General features: G+C 43.7%; 2 protein-coding genes across 2 annotated transcripts in view; one reads left to right on the top strand and one right to left on the bottom strand.

The window, feature by feature from the left end:
• The window catches only part of bcl9.L (BCL9 transcription coactivator L homeolog), a 165,842-nt gene that overhangs the window by 151,566 nt on the left and 537 nt on the right, over positions 1-13,739 (bottom strand). The gene's annotated exons all lie outside the window — the stretch shown is intronic.
• tmprss3.L (transmembrane serine protease 3 L homeolog) overlaps positions 9,872-13,739 on the top strand; it is a 56,726-nt gene continuing 52,858 nt past the window's right edge. The window contains exon 1 of the mRNA XM_018245869.2: positions 9,872-10,214. Coding sequence (XP_018101358.1) covers positions 10,065-10,214 — 150 coding nt within the window. The 5' untranslated portion in view covers positions 9,872-10,064. The remainder of the gene's footprint in view (positions 10,215-13,739) is intronic.

Raw genomic sequence — 13,739 nt, forward strand, 5'->3', positions numbered from 1 at the left:
CCCCTTCAGACTAAAAGAAAAGAACTTTCATTTGAAGCAACGTAGGGGGTTCATCACAGTCAGGACAGTGAGGTTGTGGAATGCACTGCCGGGTGATGTTGTGATGCTGATTCAGTTAATGACTATAAGAGGGGCTTGGATGATTTTTTGGACAGACATAATATCAAAGGCTATTGTGATACTAAACTCTATAGTTAGTATAGATATGGGTATATAGAATTTAATTAAAAGTAGGGAGGGGTGTGTGTATGGGGCTGGGTTTTCATTTGGAGGGGTTGAACTTGATGGACTTTGTCTTTTTTCAACCCAATTTAACTATGTAACTATTTACTGTTGCCCTGCACTGATCTGTTTGCTTCAGAAACACTACTATAGTTCATATAAACAGCTGTTGTGTAGCAAGTGCAGAAATTGAAAAAAGGCTATATGGCATAGGATAAATAGTGGATAACAGATAACATTATGTTCTACAGAGTTTATCTGTTATCTGCTGTGTAAACTGAGCCTTTTCTCCTTTGAATGGCTGCTCCCATGGCTACACAGCAGCTTGTTTATATAAACTATAGTAGTACTTATCTGTTATCTACTGTGTATCCTGTGCTTGAATGGCTGCCCCCATGGCTACACAGCAGCTTGTTTATATAAACTATAGTAGTGTTTTTGAAGCAAACACATCAGTTTTATCAGTGCTGGGCAACACTGCATTATATTGGTATTACTTTAAAACAATTTCATTTTTAGATGTTACTGTTCCTTTAAGCTGCAAGTCACAGATTCTCCAAAAGACCTGCTTATCTTATTAGTTACAATTGTCTTTTTGCTTATTTAAAATCATTACAAATGTATCTAAGAGCAGGTGCTGAGTATTCTGGGCTCTCTGCCAAAAGCCTCTTATTTAATTAAGTTTTAGAAACTTTGCATCATTTTCTAGCTGTTCAGTGCAAGAGATCAAAGAGAAAGTCGGGGCATTTCATTAACAATCCAGGACTGTGGGTTGAGCTGTCAAAATTGGGACTATCATGGGAAAAAGGGGACAGCTGGAAAGTATGTGTTGAGGCATGTGCTCCCTATGTCAGGGGCAGTGGCGTAACTACCAGGGGTTAAAGGGGTGCAACTTTACCAGGGTCCATGGTCCCTGCACCCTCCAATGGGACCTGTGCCCCATAAATCAAGCAGCCAAAAAAGGGTGTTTTATTTCTTTTTTTTGATCTGAAGATGCCAAGGGCGTTTGAGCAAGTGCGCACATTTGTTTGTGCACTTGCTTAACCTCAGCTACATCCAATGATATGCATGGAAATTGGAGCCAGTGTAAGTTGATGCATCAAGGCTGACAGGCAAGATCATGGATTGATTCTGTACTCTGTGCTGCAGATTGCCTCCCTTTCCCCCCAGACTATTAGTGTAGAATGAATGCAGAACCTCAGACCTGGTAAGGATACAAATCACATTTATTGTCTTGTGGTGTTTAGCCATTTCCTTGCCTTAATGTGCAAAGTTGCAATTGTACCATCCTGCTATGAGTTCTGGGTTATTAATACATGGAATTGCCACTGTGCAATCCTGATATGAGTTTTGGGGTTATATGCAGGGGGGCAGTAGTTACGCTGCTGGTCAGGGGAGCGATAGACGACAAGTTGCCTCTCCCTGCCCATCTCTTTTGCATACAGTGCTGCCAATTACAGGCAGTCCTGAATTTACAGGCCAAATGAAGGTTTCTGAATTTTGTTTTAGACCACACAGACCTACAGCAATTATCCTATGTGCAAGATGCACAGTGAAAAAAAACATGGCAGATTGCACCTATTATTGCATTTTGTTTGGGCTCATTGTGCTATAAAAGGGTGTAAGCTGGCACAGCCCACCATACCCACAATTACACCATTATGACAAAGTTTAGAAAACATTCAATACAGTATATTGTTTCCGATAAATTGCTGAATACCCAGGGGGCTGGTAAACCCGGTACTGCATTCAGTTGTCTTTGGGCCAAGCTATGTTGTAGGCTTCTCTAACACTGGCACAACTTCTGTGCCATGAATTGCAGAAAACAAGTTTTGGTACACTTTACCTTTAATTTCTAACAGCGCAAGATGTTTCTTAATCTAGTTCAGCAACATGAAGAGGGGAGGCAATTTAAATCCTTGGCTTGTAGAACCTTCGCCTGTTTCCAGCAGAGGAGGTGAATTTGTTCAGCTTGGTGCTCCCCTGGGTGCTGCTTGAGCTGTAAGTGTTCAACTCCACTGGCAACACTGCTGGCATCACTCCTTGGAGAAGAAAGACGGGCACCCAGGGGATCCCCGACACACAGTTTTCCTGCTCCACTTGTTATTAGAACATACTGGGCTGGGAATTCTGTGGGTATTAATAATTCTTTCCTCTGCCCAGTGAGGATACCCAGAGTGCCGGGCGAATGAAAATAAATTGTTCATTAAATTACAATCGGGGATGTTGCATTCATTTAAGGGTCATCAGTGGTAACCAACACTGTGTGTTCTGGCCTCCGTCTCAAATCTCATTATACCCTTTCAGTGCGGGAGGAGCAAGCAGTTCAAAAGGGGTTAAAGAACTCGGGTTAAAGGTCTTTGTTTAGCAAACTGAGAATGGTTGGCCTATTATTTTAAGACAGCCAATCAGCTGTTTTTGGCTTAACAAAGTTAGAATATTGAAAACAAGTGTCTGATTGGTTGCTCTGGATAACTGAAATAGTATATACCTCCTTATATCATATTATAGGGCTTTAACTGAATTTAATATAATAACTCAGTGGAACTCAATATGTACTCAAAGACAAAGAATATACATGTACAAGTAGTTTATTCCCAGCCCTTTAAAGGAGACATATAGGATAAATGACTCCCCAACCCTGTAAGCAATAATGTATACTATATGCTGCTGGTTTTATTGTTGGCTGTAAATTAATATTGTCTTCAAAATTATCCCCTTTATTAGAGCTCCACATAGATGTTCTCTGGTCCCTGTTTCAAATAAAGGGATAGGTGTGTCCTAACGGTCCCTGCCAGAAGCACAGCAGGAGGGGGAAGCCAATCACAGATGCAAAGACAGGCTTTAGTTCCCTATCAGGTCCTGCTAGCTGCTGATTGGTTCCTGTCATACAGTGTAGTGAGCTGAGTGCCGTCACACCCCTGCACAGCCTGGGAAAGGAGGCAGCAGAAAGTGAAAAAGATGGGTGGGATTAGTAGAGTTTTTGCAGACATTTTCAATAAAGTAACCAGAAATTTTAAACTTTTTAAAGCACATTCCTTCTATATCTAAAAGATAAAAATGCAGTGGTACATTCTTGTTTTTATATAGTAAAGGCTCCTTTAAATCAATGATTGTCAATTTAAACATCATTGTTTTGTCTATAGCACTTCTCTCATGTAGACTGGTGGCGCTGTTCTGTTGCTGCCTATGTAAAAGACTGGTCTCCAGCCAAACTGGCGAGAAAGGGTACTGCAAGCGATGAATTCTGCAAAGGCAGAATGCTATGAATAAAAAGACTAGTCACGTGACAAACTGGAAACACACAATTCCATCCAAACTAGCAGAAAAAAAGTGACAGATGTATTTAAAATGAGTAAATTTCCGAATTCTAAACTTTTTTCCAAAACATGAAATATTGTGTCCAGGCACAAATAACATGTTCGGCTACGATCGAGACACACTCTCACATCACTACAATTGTATTTATTTTCTCATTAAAAAATAACAAACGTTAAGAACAAGTCGAAATTATTATCTTAAATGTCTTGCTTTCCCTTCACGTTTCTGTTATTTTTGCCTTTAATTTCCCATGTGCAGACAAGCCAATGTAAGAGGCCATGCTGGTTTCTGTTCGTGGAGAGGAATGACAGTGCTGAAAACTGCAAATTTACACAATGTTCCTGTGGGCGCACTGCCGCGATCAGAGACCCTAAACCGACAAGCAACAATGAGTCATCGCTTGACAAACTGCTACCCTGAAGAGCGTACAGTCTCATTTGTGCTACCTGCTATGGCAGAGATGGGCCCCATGTGGCTCAGAGAACATTTCAAGAAGCAAATAAGAACTTTACAAGCTGGGAATTAAATAGGCATTAAGCAAAAGAGGACTGACTTGTGACTTGTTACAATAGCTGGAGCTACACATGGAACCAACTCCTTGGATTAGTACGGAGAGAGAGAATGCTATCAATCCCTATTTCTGTAGAAGAAATTAACGCAGAGCAGGTAGTAACCATTAGATACATAGCTCACTATAATATACCTGCTAGTTTTTCATTGAAGTATTTCTCTGGTGCACATAATCTAAGATGATCCTTGCTTTACCTGGATTGGTTTGTAGAGTAAGCAAGAGCGCCTATAGTAACAGTGGATAATAGTCTCTGGGAAGGGAGTGTGACTGTGGGATAGCAGGTATAGTAGGGAGAGATGGTGTCTATAGTAACAGTGGATAATAGTCTCTGGGAAGGGAGTGTGACTGTGGGATAGCAGGTATAGTAGGGAGAGATGGTGCCTATAGTAACAGTGGATAATAGTCTCTGGGAAGGGAGTGTGACTGTGGGATAGCAGGTATAGTAGGGAGAGATGGTGTCTATAGTAACAGTGGGATAATAGTCTCTGGGAAGGGAGTGTGACTGTGGGGTAGCAGGTATAGTAGGGAGAGATGGTGTCTATAGTAACAGTGGATAATAGTCTCTGGGAAAGGACTGTGACTGTGGGATAGCAGGTATAGTAGGGAGAGATGGTGTTTATAGTAACAGTAATAGTCTCTGGGAAGGGAGTGTGACTGTGGGATAGCAGGTATAGTAGGGAGAGATGGTGTTTATAGTAACAGTAATAGTCTCTGGGAAGGGAGTGTGACTGTGGGATAGCAGGTATAGTAGGGAGAGATGGTGTCTATAGTAACAGTGGGATAATAGTCTCTGGGAAGGGAGTGTGACTGTGGGGTAGCAGGTATAGTAGGGAGAGATGGTGTCTATACTAACAGTGGGATAATAGTCTCTGGGAAAGGACTGTGACTGTGGGATAGCAGGTATAGTAGGGAGAGATGGTGTTTATAGTAACAGTAATAGTCTCTGGGAAGGGAGTGTGACTGTGGGATAGCAGGTATAGTAGGGAGAGATGGTGTTTATAGTAACAGTAATAGTCTCTGGGAAGGGAGTGTGACTGTGGGATAGCAGGTATAGTAGGGAGAGATGGTGCCTATAGTAACAGTAATAGTCTCTGGGAAAGGACTGTGACTGTGGGATAGCAGGTATAGTAGGGAGAGATGGTGTTTATAGTAACAGTGGATAATAGTCTCTGGGAAGGGAGTGTGACTGTGGGATAGCAGGTATAGTAGGGAGAGATGGTGTCTATAGTAACAGTGGGATAATAGTCTCTGGGAAGGGAGTGTGACTGTGGGATAGCAGGTATAGTAGGGAGAGATGGTGTCTATAGTAACAGTGGATAATAGTCTCTGGGAAGGGAGTGTGACTGTGGGATAGCAGGTATAGTAGGGAGAGATGGTGCCTATAGTAGCAGTGGGAAAATAGTCTCTGGGAAGGGAGTGTGACTGTGGGATAGCAGGTATAGTAGGGAGAGATGGTGCCTATAGTAACAGTGGATAATAGTCTCTGGGAAGGGAGTGTGACTGTGGGATAGCAGGTATAGTAGGGAGAGATGGTGTCTATAGTAACAGTGGGATAATAGTCTCTGGGAAGGGAGTGTGACTGTGGGGTAGCAGGTATAGTAGGGAGAGATGGTGTCTATACTAACAGTGGGATAATAGTCTCTGGGAAAGGACTGTGACTGTGGGATAGCAGGTATAGTAGGGAGAGATGGTGTTTATAGTAACAGTAATAGTCTCTGGGAAGGGAGTGTGACTGTGGGATAGCAGGTATAGTAGGGAGAGATGGTGTTTATAGTAACAGTAATAGTCTCTGGGAAGGGAGTGTGACTGTGGGATAGCAGGTATAGTAGGGAGAGATGGTGCCTATAGTAACAGTAATAGTCTCTGGGAAAGGACTGTGACTGTGGGATAGCAGGTATAGTAGGGAGAGATGGTGTTTATAGTAACAGTGGATAATAGTCTCTGGGAAGGGAGTGTGACTGTGGGATAGCAGGTATAGTAGGGAGAGATGGTGTCTATAGTAACAGTGGGATAATAGTCTCTGGGAAGGGAGTGTGACTGTGGGATAGCGGGTATAGTAGGGAGAGATGGTGCCTATAGTAACAGTGGATAATAGTCTCTGGGAAGGGAGTGTGACTGTGGGATAGCAGGTATAGTAGGGAGAGATGGTGTCTGTAGTAACAGTGGATAATAGTCTCTGGGAAGGGAGTGTGACTGTGGGATAGCAGGTATAGTAGGGAGAGATGGTGCCTATAGTAACAGTGGATAATAGTCTCTGGGAAGGGAGTGTGACTGCGGGATAGCAGGTATAGTAGGGAGAGATGGTGCCTATAGTAACAGTAGGACAATGGTCTCTGGGAAGGGAGAGTGACTGTGGGATAGCAGGTATAGTAGGGAGAGATGGTGCCTATAGTAATAGTGGATAATAGTCTCTGGGAAGGGAGTGTGACTGTGGGATAGCAGGTATAGTAGGGAGAGATGGTGTCTATAGTAACAGTAGGACAATGGTCTCTGGGAAGGGAGTGTGACTGTGGGATAGCAGGTATAGTAGGGAGAGATGGTGTCTATAGTAACAGTAGGACAATGGTCTCTGGGAAGGGAGTGTGACTGTGGGATAGCAGGTATAGTAGGGAGAGATGGTGCCTATAGTAACAGTAATAGTCTCTGGGAAGGGACTGTGACTGTGGGATAGCAGGTATAGTAGGGAGAGATGGTGTCTATAGTAACAGTGGATAATAGTCTCTGGGAAGGGAGTGTGACTGTGGGATAGCAGGTATAGTAGGGAGAGATGGTGCCTATAGTAACAGTGGATAATAGTCTCTGGGAAGGGAGTGTGACTGCGGGATAGCAGGTATAGTAGGGAGAGATGGTGCCTATAGTAACAGTAGGACAATGGTCTCTGGGAAGGGAGAGTGACTGTGGGATAGCAGGTATAGTAGGGAGAGATGGTGCCTATAGTAATAGTGGATAATAGTCTCTGGGAAGGGAGTGTGACTGTGGGATAGCAGGTATAGTAGGGAGAGATGGTGTCTATAGTAACAGTAGGACAATGGTCTCTGGGAAGGGAGTGTGACTGTGGGATAGCAGGTATAGTAGGGAGAGATGGTGTCTATAGTAACAGTAGGACAATGGTCTCTGGGAAGGGAGTGTGACTGTGGGATAGCAGGTATAGTAGGGAGAGATGGTGCCTATAGTAACAGTAATAGTCTCTGGGAAGGGACTGTGACTGTGGGATAGCAGGTATAGTAGGGAGAGATGGTGTCTATAGTAACAGTGGATAATAGTCTCTGGGAAGGGAGTGTGACTGTGGGATAGCAGGTATAGTAGAGAGAGATGGTGTCTATAGTAACAGTAATAGTCTCTGGGAAAGGACTGTGACTGTGGGATAGCAGGTATAGTAGGGAGAGATGGTGTCTATAGTAACAGTGGATAATAGTCTCTGGGAAGGGAGTGTGACTGTGGGGTAGCAGGTATAGTAGGGAGAGATGGTGTCTATACTAACAGTGGGATAATAGTCTCTGGGAAAGGACTGTGACTGTGGGATAGCAGGTATAGTAGGGAGAGATGGTGTTTATAGTAACAGTAATAGTCTCTGGGAAGGGAGTGTGACTGTGGGATAGCAGGTATAGTAGGGAGAGATGGTGTTTATAGTAACAGTAATAGTCTCTGGGAAGGGAGTGTGACTGTGGGATAGCAGGTATAGTAGGGAGAGATGGTGCCTATAGTAACAGTAATAGTCTCTGGGAAAGGACTGTGACTGTGGGATAGCAGGTATAGTAGGGAGAGATGGTGTTTATAGTAACAGTGGATAATAGTCTCTGGGAAGGGAGTGTGACTGTGGGATAGCGGGTATAGTAGGGAGAGATGGTGCCTATAGTAACAGTGGATAATAGTCTCTGGGAAGGGAGTGTGACTGTGGGATAGCAGGTATAGTAGGGAGAGATGGTGTCTATAGTAACAGTAGGACAATGGTCTCTGGGAAGGGAGTGTGACTGTGGGATAGCAGGTACAGTAGGGAGAGATGGTGTCTATAGTAACAGTGGATAATAGTCTCTGGGAAGGGAGTGTGACTGTGGGATAGCAGGTACAGTAGGGAGAGATGGTGTCTATAGTAACAGTGGATAATAGTCTCTGGGAAGGGAGTGTGACTGTGGGATAGCAGGTATAGTAGGGAGAGACAATGCCTATAGTAACAGTGGATAATAGTCTCTGGGAAGGGAGTGTGACTGTGGGATAGCAGGTATAGTAGGGAGAGATGGTGTCTATAGTAACAGTGGATAATAGTCTCTGGGAAGGGAGTGTGACTGTGGGATAGCAGGTATAGTAGGGAGAGATGGTGTCTATAGTAACAGTGGATAATAGTCTCTGGGAGGGGAGTGTGACTGTGGGATAGCAGGTATAGTAGGGAGAGATGGTGTCTATAGTAACAGTGGATAATAGTCTCTGGGAAGGGAGTGTGACTGTGGGATAGCAGGTATAGTAGGGAGAGATGGTGTCTATAGTAACAGTGGATAATAGTCTCTGGGAGGGGAGTGTGACTGTGGGATAGCAGGTATAGTAGGGAGAGATGGTGCCTATAATAACAGTGGATAATAGTCTCTGGGAAGGGAGTGTGACTGTGGGATAGCAGGTATAGTAGGGAGAGATGTGTCTATAGTAACAGTGGATAATAGTCTCTGGGAGGGGAGTGTGACTGTGGGATAGCAGGTATAGTAGGGAGAGATGGTGTCTATAGTAACAGTAGGACAATGGTCTCTGGGAAGGGAGTGTGCCTTACACTTTGGAGTCTATAAAAAGAAAAAAAGCCCCCAAAGTCAAGAGTGAAATGGTAGGAGCTCCGGTTCAGTGAAGCATGGGATTTCTCCAGCCCTAGGAAGGCCAACAGGTGGAAAATATAATTTGTTGGACGATTTAGAAAAAAAAATAATGAGAGAAACCTGATCTCTCCGTTCGGCCGGCTCCGATTGCAACAAGTGTGCATGGTAATGATTACTTGTGCGGCAGCAGCAGCTGGGAGTTAATCGTTGGTGTTTTTCTTCCAGAAATCGCAGCAGGAAACTTTTTAAATGATAATATTACCTTGTTGGGTTTAGAGATATGATCCCAATAATATCCAAGCAAACAAAGCAAAGGGACCTTATGGTTCTGCTACTGCTTTAAAGTGGACCTGTCACCTACACATAAAAAAACTGCATAATGAAAGTCCTTTCCAAATTAAATATGGAACCCCCAATTTTTTTTTCATCAAAACATCCATACCTGTTATAAAGGTGTTTAAATATCTAAACTGTCAATCAAATATTACCTGCCCCGCCTCTATGCCCGTGGCATAGAGGCGGGGCAGTCAATTACTTTCACTTTCCATTCAGCACTTCCTACATGTCACTGCTCTCCTCACATTCCCCCTTCCCTCCTCAGGCTCTATAATTGTGTAGGGCACGGCACATGGACATTAGGTCCCTCATTCTGGTTCATACACAAGATTTTGGGGTGATACACAATTTCCCTTAATAACCATGTCCACAAAATGGCAGCTGCCTGCTTGCTGTGATTGTATAATTCCAAAACAGGAGGAAACAAAATTTAAATAATAAATACAGTGTAAGTAAAGTTTATTTTGCTCAACTAACATGATAGAAAAGAATTTGAAATTATTTCTTAGGGTGACAGGTCCCCTTTAAGTTTATTCCTGAGGGGAGTAACATTTTAAATGATCACCATTTGCATGTACTAGTGGTAATAAATCCCATTGCTGCTGCTCAAATGAGAATTCCAGCCAAAGTTAAAAATGGTTACTAGCCCACTCTACACATTGTAGCGTCACCTAGTGGTTCTAGAAATAGCAAGGGGTGGCATCAATGGACAGAAAAGCTAAAGTTGCCCAAGCAAAAGACGGCTGTCCCCTCACCCCATCACATCCTGATTAGCAGTGCAACAAATTTACGGACAAGAAACCGGTGCAGTCTGCAGCATGCATCAATGGTCTACGCCAAATGCCACATTCATAGCCCAATGTGTGTGTGTTCTTCGGCCGGTTGGATTTCCCACCTGGTCAGTCAATATCTGGATGAGCTCCTATCGGATCACTATGGAGGGCACCATCTGGGCCCAGGGTTGCCAGGTTGGTGGATTTCCAGCCGAAATGAGCTACTGATTTAAAGCCCATGTGGGTTTTGAAAGTACAAACTAGTCAAGGAATGGATTTGGGCTACTTTTTGGGCCTTTGGCTGGTTTGTACTTTGGAAACCTGCCAAAATTTCTTCTTGACCTAATGTGCCAAGCCTGTGTCTCCCAATGCATGTTGGGTAATGTAGTTTTTCTTTAACAATTTGGCAACTGCCAGGTTTAATACAAAACTACAATACCCAGCATGCAATGGGACTGACTTTTGTAGAAGTTGAGAGTTACCAGATTTTGGGCTCTGTACCCCGTCCCTCTTAATCATTCTCACATTTTCTGGTGACTTTCCTCAATTTCAGACAATTTTGGGGTTGACTTGTTTTACTAATATTTATTGAAATTGTATATAAATTAGGGCTTCCTGGGACCCCTATACCTCCCCGGCCCCTCTGTATTTATGCCCCTGGTAAAGGCGAATCTGTCCTATTTTATTTCATGGGTAAATTGGCAAATCAGTGAAAATTTGAAAAAGGCGTATTTCCACATATATTCATTTTTTTATATATTTCTTTTTCACTGCACAGATTGTGCTATTTTTGGGCTAAGTTTGAAGTGCCTCTTGGTTAGTTTTGGGCTTGTTTTGTAGTGGACTGGTAACCCTGCCTGGGCCCAATATATGGACCAATACGCTGCCAAATATTGCTCAAGGTTATTGCATGGGGCAAATCTGCCTAGGACAAATAATTAGGCTAATTCCAAATATGTCTCCAATGCACACGTAGATACGGGGTCGGACTGGGCTGATGGGACATTGGGAAAAAGCATGTGGGTCCCGTGTTCCTCCTGCGGCTCAACACCCCGCCCCCTCAATCAAGTTCACAAGAGTGAAGCAAGGTCATCTGTATGCAGTGGGGGGACAGGATGAAGCTTGCCACTGGGGTGGGGGCCCCTGAGGCGGCAGCCCTGGTGGGTCCTGGACACCCCAATCCAATAGCCCTGGTGGGCCCTGGTCCATATCCCCCAACTGTCTCTTTTTTCATGGGGCAGTCCCGATTTTGACAGCTCAGTCCCGGATTGTTACTGAAATGTCCCGACTTTCTCCTTGATCTCCTGCACTGAACAGCCAGAAAACTAAATTGGCTTTTGGCAGATAGCCCAGAATATGTGTCAGGTGCACTTAGATACACTTGTAACAATCTAAAATAAGCAGCAATTGTAAGAATTTAAAGAGATACTGACACCGGAAGAACCTTTTTTTTTAATCTTAATATTGGCCTTTCATGCTACTTATTATTTTGCCATTAAGAATTTGCCCGATGCTTTTACATTGTCTATCTGATTCCCCGTGTTTGTCTATGAGGGGGCTGCCATATTTGTGCAGCAGGAGTCCGTTAGTATTAGAATCTCTAACTGACAGACTGAGATGTGACAGTTGGGTTGGCAAAACAGTCAGGTTTAGGGACTTCAACTAACAATTACTTACAAAAACAAACCTCGCAGCAAGAAATGATCCTCATGACCTGCAGGTAACTTTTAATGTACATTCATATTTTATAAAAGTCGTTTTTTAGTCTCAGTATCACTTTAAGATAAGCAGGTCTCTTGGGGAAACTGTGACCTGCAACTTAAAGGGCAATTTGCCTTCATTAGCAAAACTCTAATAACACATAAAAACCACAGAAATGTGTTTAAACTTTCATAATCTGCCACATTTTGTAAAATGAACATGGTATTCAGGGGGTGTGGCCACAAAAACGGGCATAGTTAAAAAAAATTCACCGCTCTCTGCTTGTCAAATCTTTTTGTCCCTCTTTCTATTTCCAAAATGTTGGGAGGTATGCCTGGACACCCCAGTATGACACTGACTAGATATGAGGAACATCTTATATGAACCACTTGTTACAAGCCCCACCCACTTCTGCTGAAATGAGTTACACATTATAATTTAATAAATAAAGGCAAAACCAGTGAGAAGCAAGCTCCCCCCCCCACTGCATTCTGGGTAAAAAAAAACTTTGCACCCTGTCCTTGAGGTCGTAAATGTCCCTTCTTCCCTTACATATAAATCAATCCCAAACCTCTCCAGGCAGCAGTGCTGTAAATGATCAGATAAAGGGTAGTCAATCCTGGCATGAGACTGCTACTCTTACGCTCTATAAATGTCTAGAATTTCTGCCATAAAGCAAGACAGAAGTGTTGTCTTTTGCCACAAAGGAAGAAGAGTTCATAAATCCATTTATCCCCCCAAGCTACCCAAAATGACACAATATTACACAAGTGAAACATTTTTTGACAACAAAATCGTTAATGTATGTGACTAAATCAGAGGAGCTTACAATCCAATTTACATTTATAAATCGCAAGAGAGAGATAGAGAAAGGGTGTCTTTATCAAAGACAGTTTACAGCAGGCTGGAGGAAAACTGCATGGCTACGCTCACCTCTATAAGGTTTTTAGAGGTCTCCTCGGGTGAACTGTCTGTTCACCCTTTGATAAATATGTCCCTAAGAGAGAGGTAGCAGAACAAATTGCTTGTCACAGATAAATGTTCACTAGGCAGGCAATCTGAGGAGCAGAGGGAATTTAATTATATGAAATTATGCCGCCCCCCCACACAATATCCACTTGGTTTTGAGAGTCCTTAACCCTTTCCATCAACCACACTAGTAAAGCAAGGGATACCGTTTTCTCTCTACTAGAGTGGATCCTGATGAAAATCCCTGGGAGGATGGAAACCACATACTGGCAGAGCAATACAGCCTGCCTGCCCTCTCCTGCTGCCTGTCCTCTCATGCTACATGTCATCTCCTGCTGCTGGGTTTTCATTTGGAGGGGTTGAACATGGTGGACTTTGTCTTTTTTCAGCCTGATTTTACTATATAACTATGTCCTCTCCTGCTGCCTGCCCTCTCCTGCTGCCTGTCCTCTCCTGCTGCCTGCCCTCTCCTGCCTGTCCTCTCCTGCTGCCTGTCCTCTCCTGCTGCCTGCCCTCTCCTGCTGCCTGCCCTCTCCTGCTGCCTGTCCTCTCCTGCTGCCTGTCCTCTCCTGCTGCCTGCCCTCTCCTGCTGCCTGCCCTCTCCTGCTGCCTGCCCTCTCCTGCCTGTCCTCTCCTGCTGCCTGTCCTTTCCTGCTGCCTTCCGTCTTTGCTGCTTACCTTAATGGCTCTATCCCATCCACCACCACTACCAAACCTAATTCAGTACTGGTTTATGCCCCATAACCGGCACTTGTATGGTTTAACCCACTAAGCATGTTTTATAGACCCATTAACACTTTGTCTTTTTATGCCATTGATCCCCTACCACCCACCACCGGAACAGCTTTAGAAAATCTGAGAAATGACATAAGGAATATAACCTCTTGTTGAACTACAACTCCCGGTATTGAGGCAAGTGCTGTTTAATGCCGATACTGAAACTTTTTACACAGTTGTGCAGCTTATAAAGGGGGCCCTGTGCTGCTGAGGGCCACTATGACACTACCCCGCCCCCTGTGACACAACAATAATAACAAATAGATATGTGTG

This window comes from Xenopus laevis, chromosome 2L, assembly GCF_017654675.1.
Source record: "Xenopus laevis strain J_2021 chromosome 2L, Xenopus_laevis_v10.1, whole genome shotgun sequence".
Lineage (NCBI taxonomy): Eukaryota > Metazoa > Chordata > Amphibia > Anura > Pipidae > Xenopus > Xenopus laevis.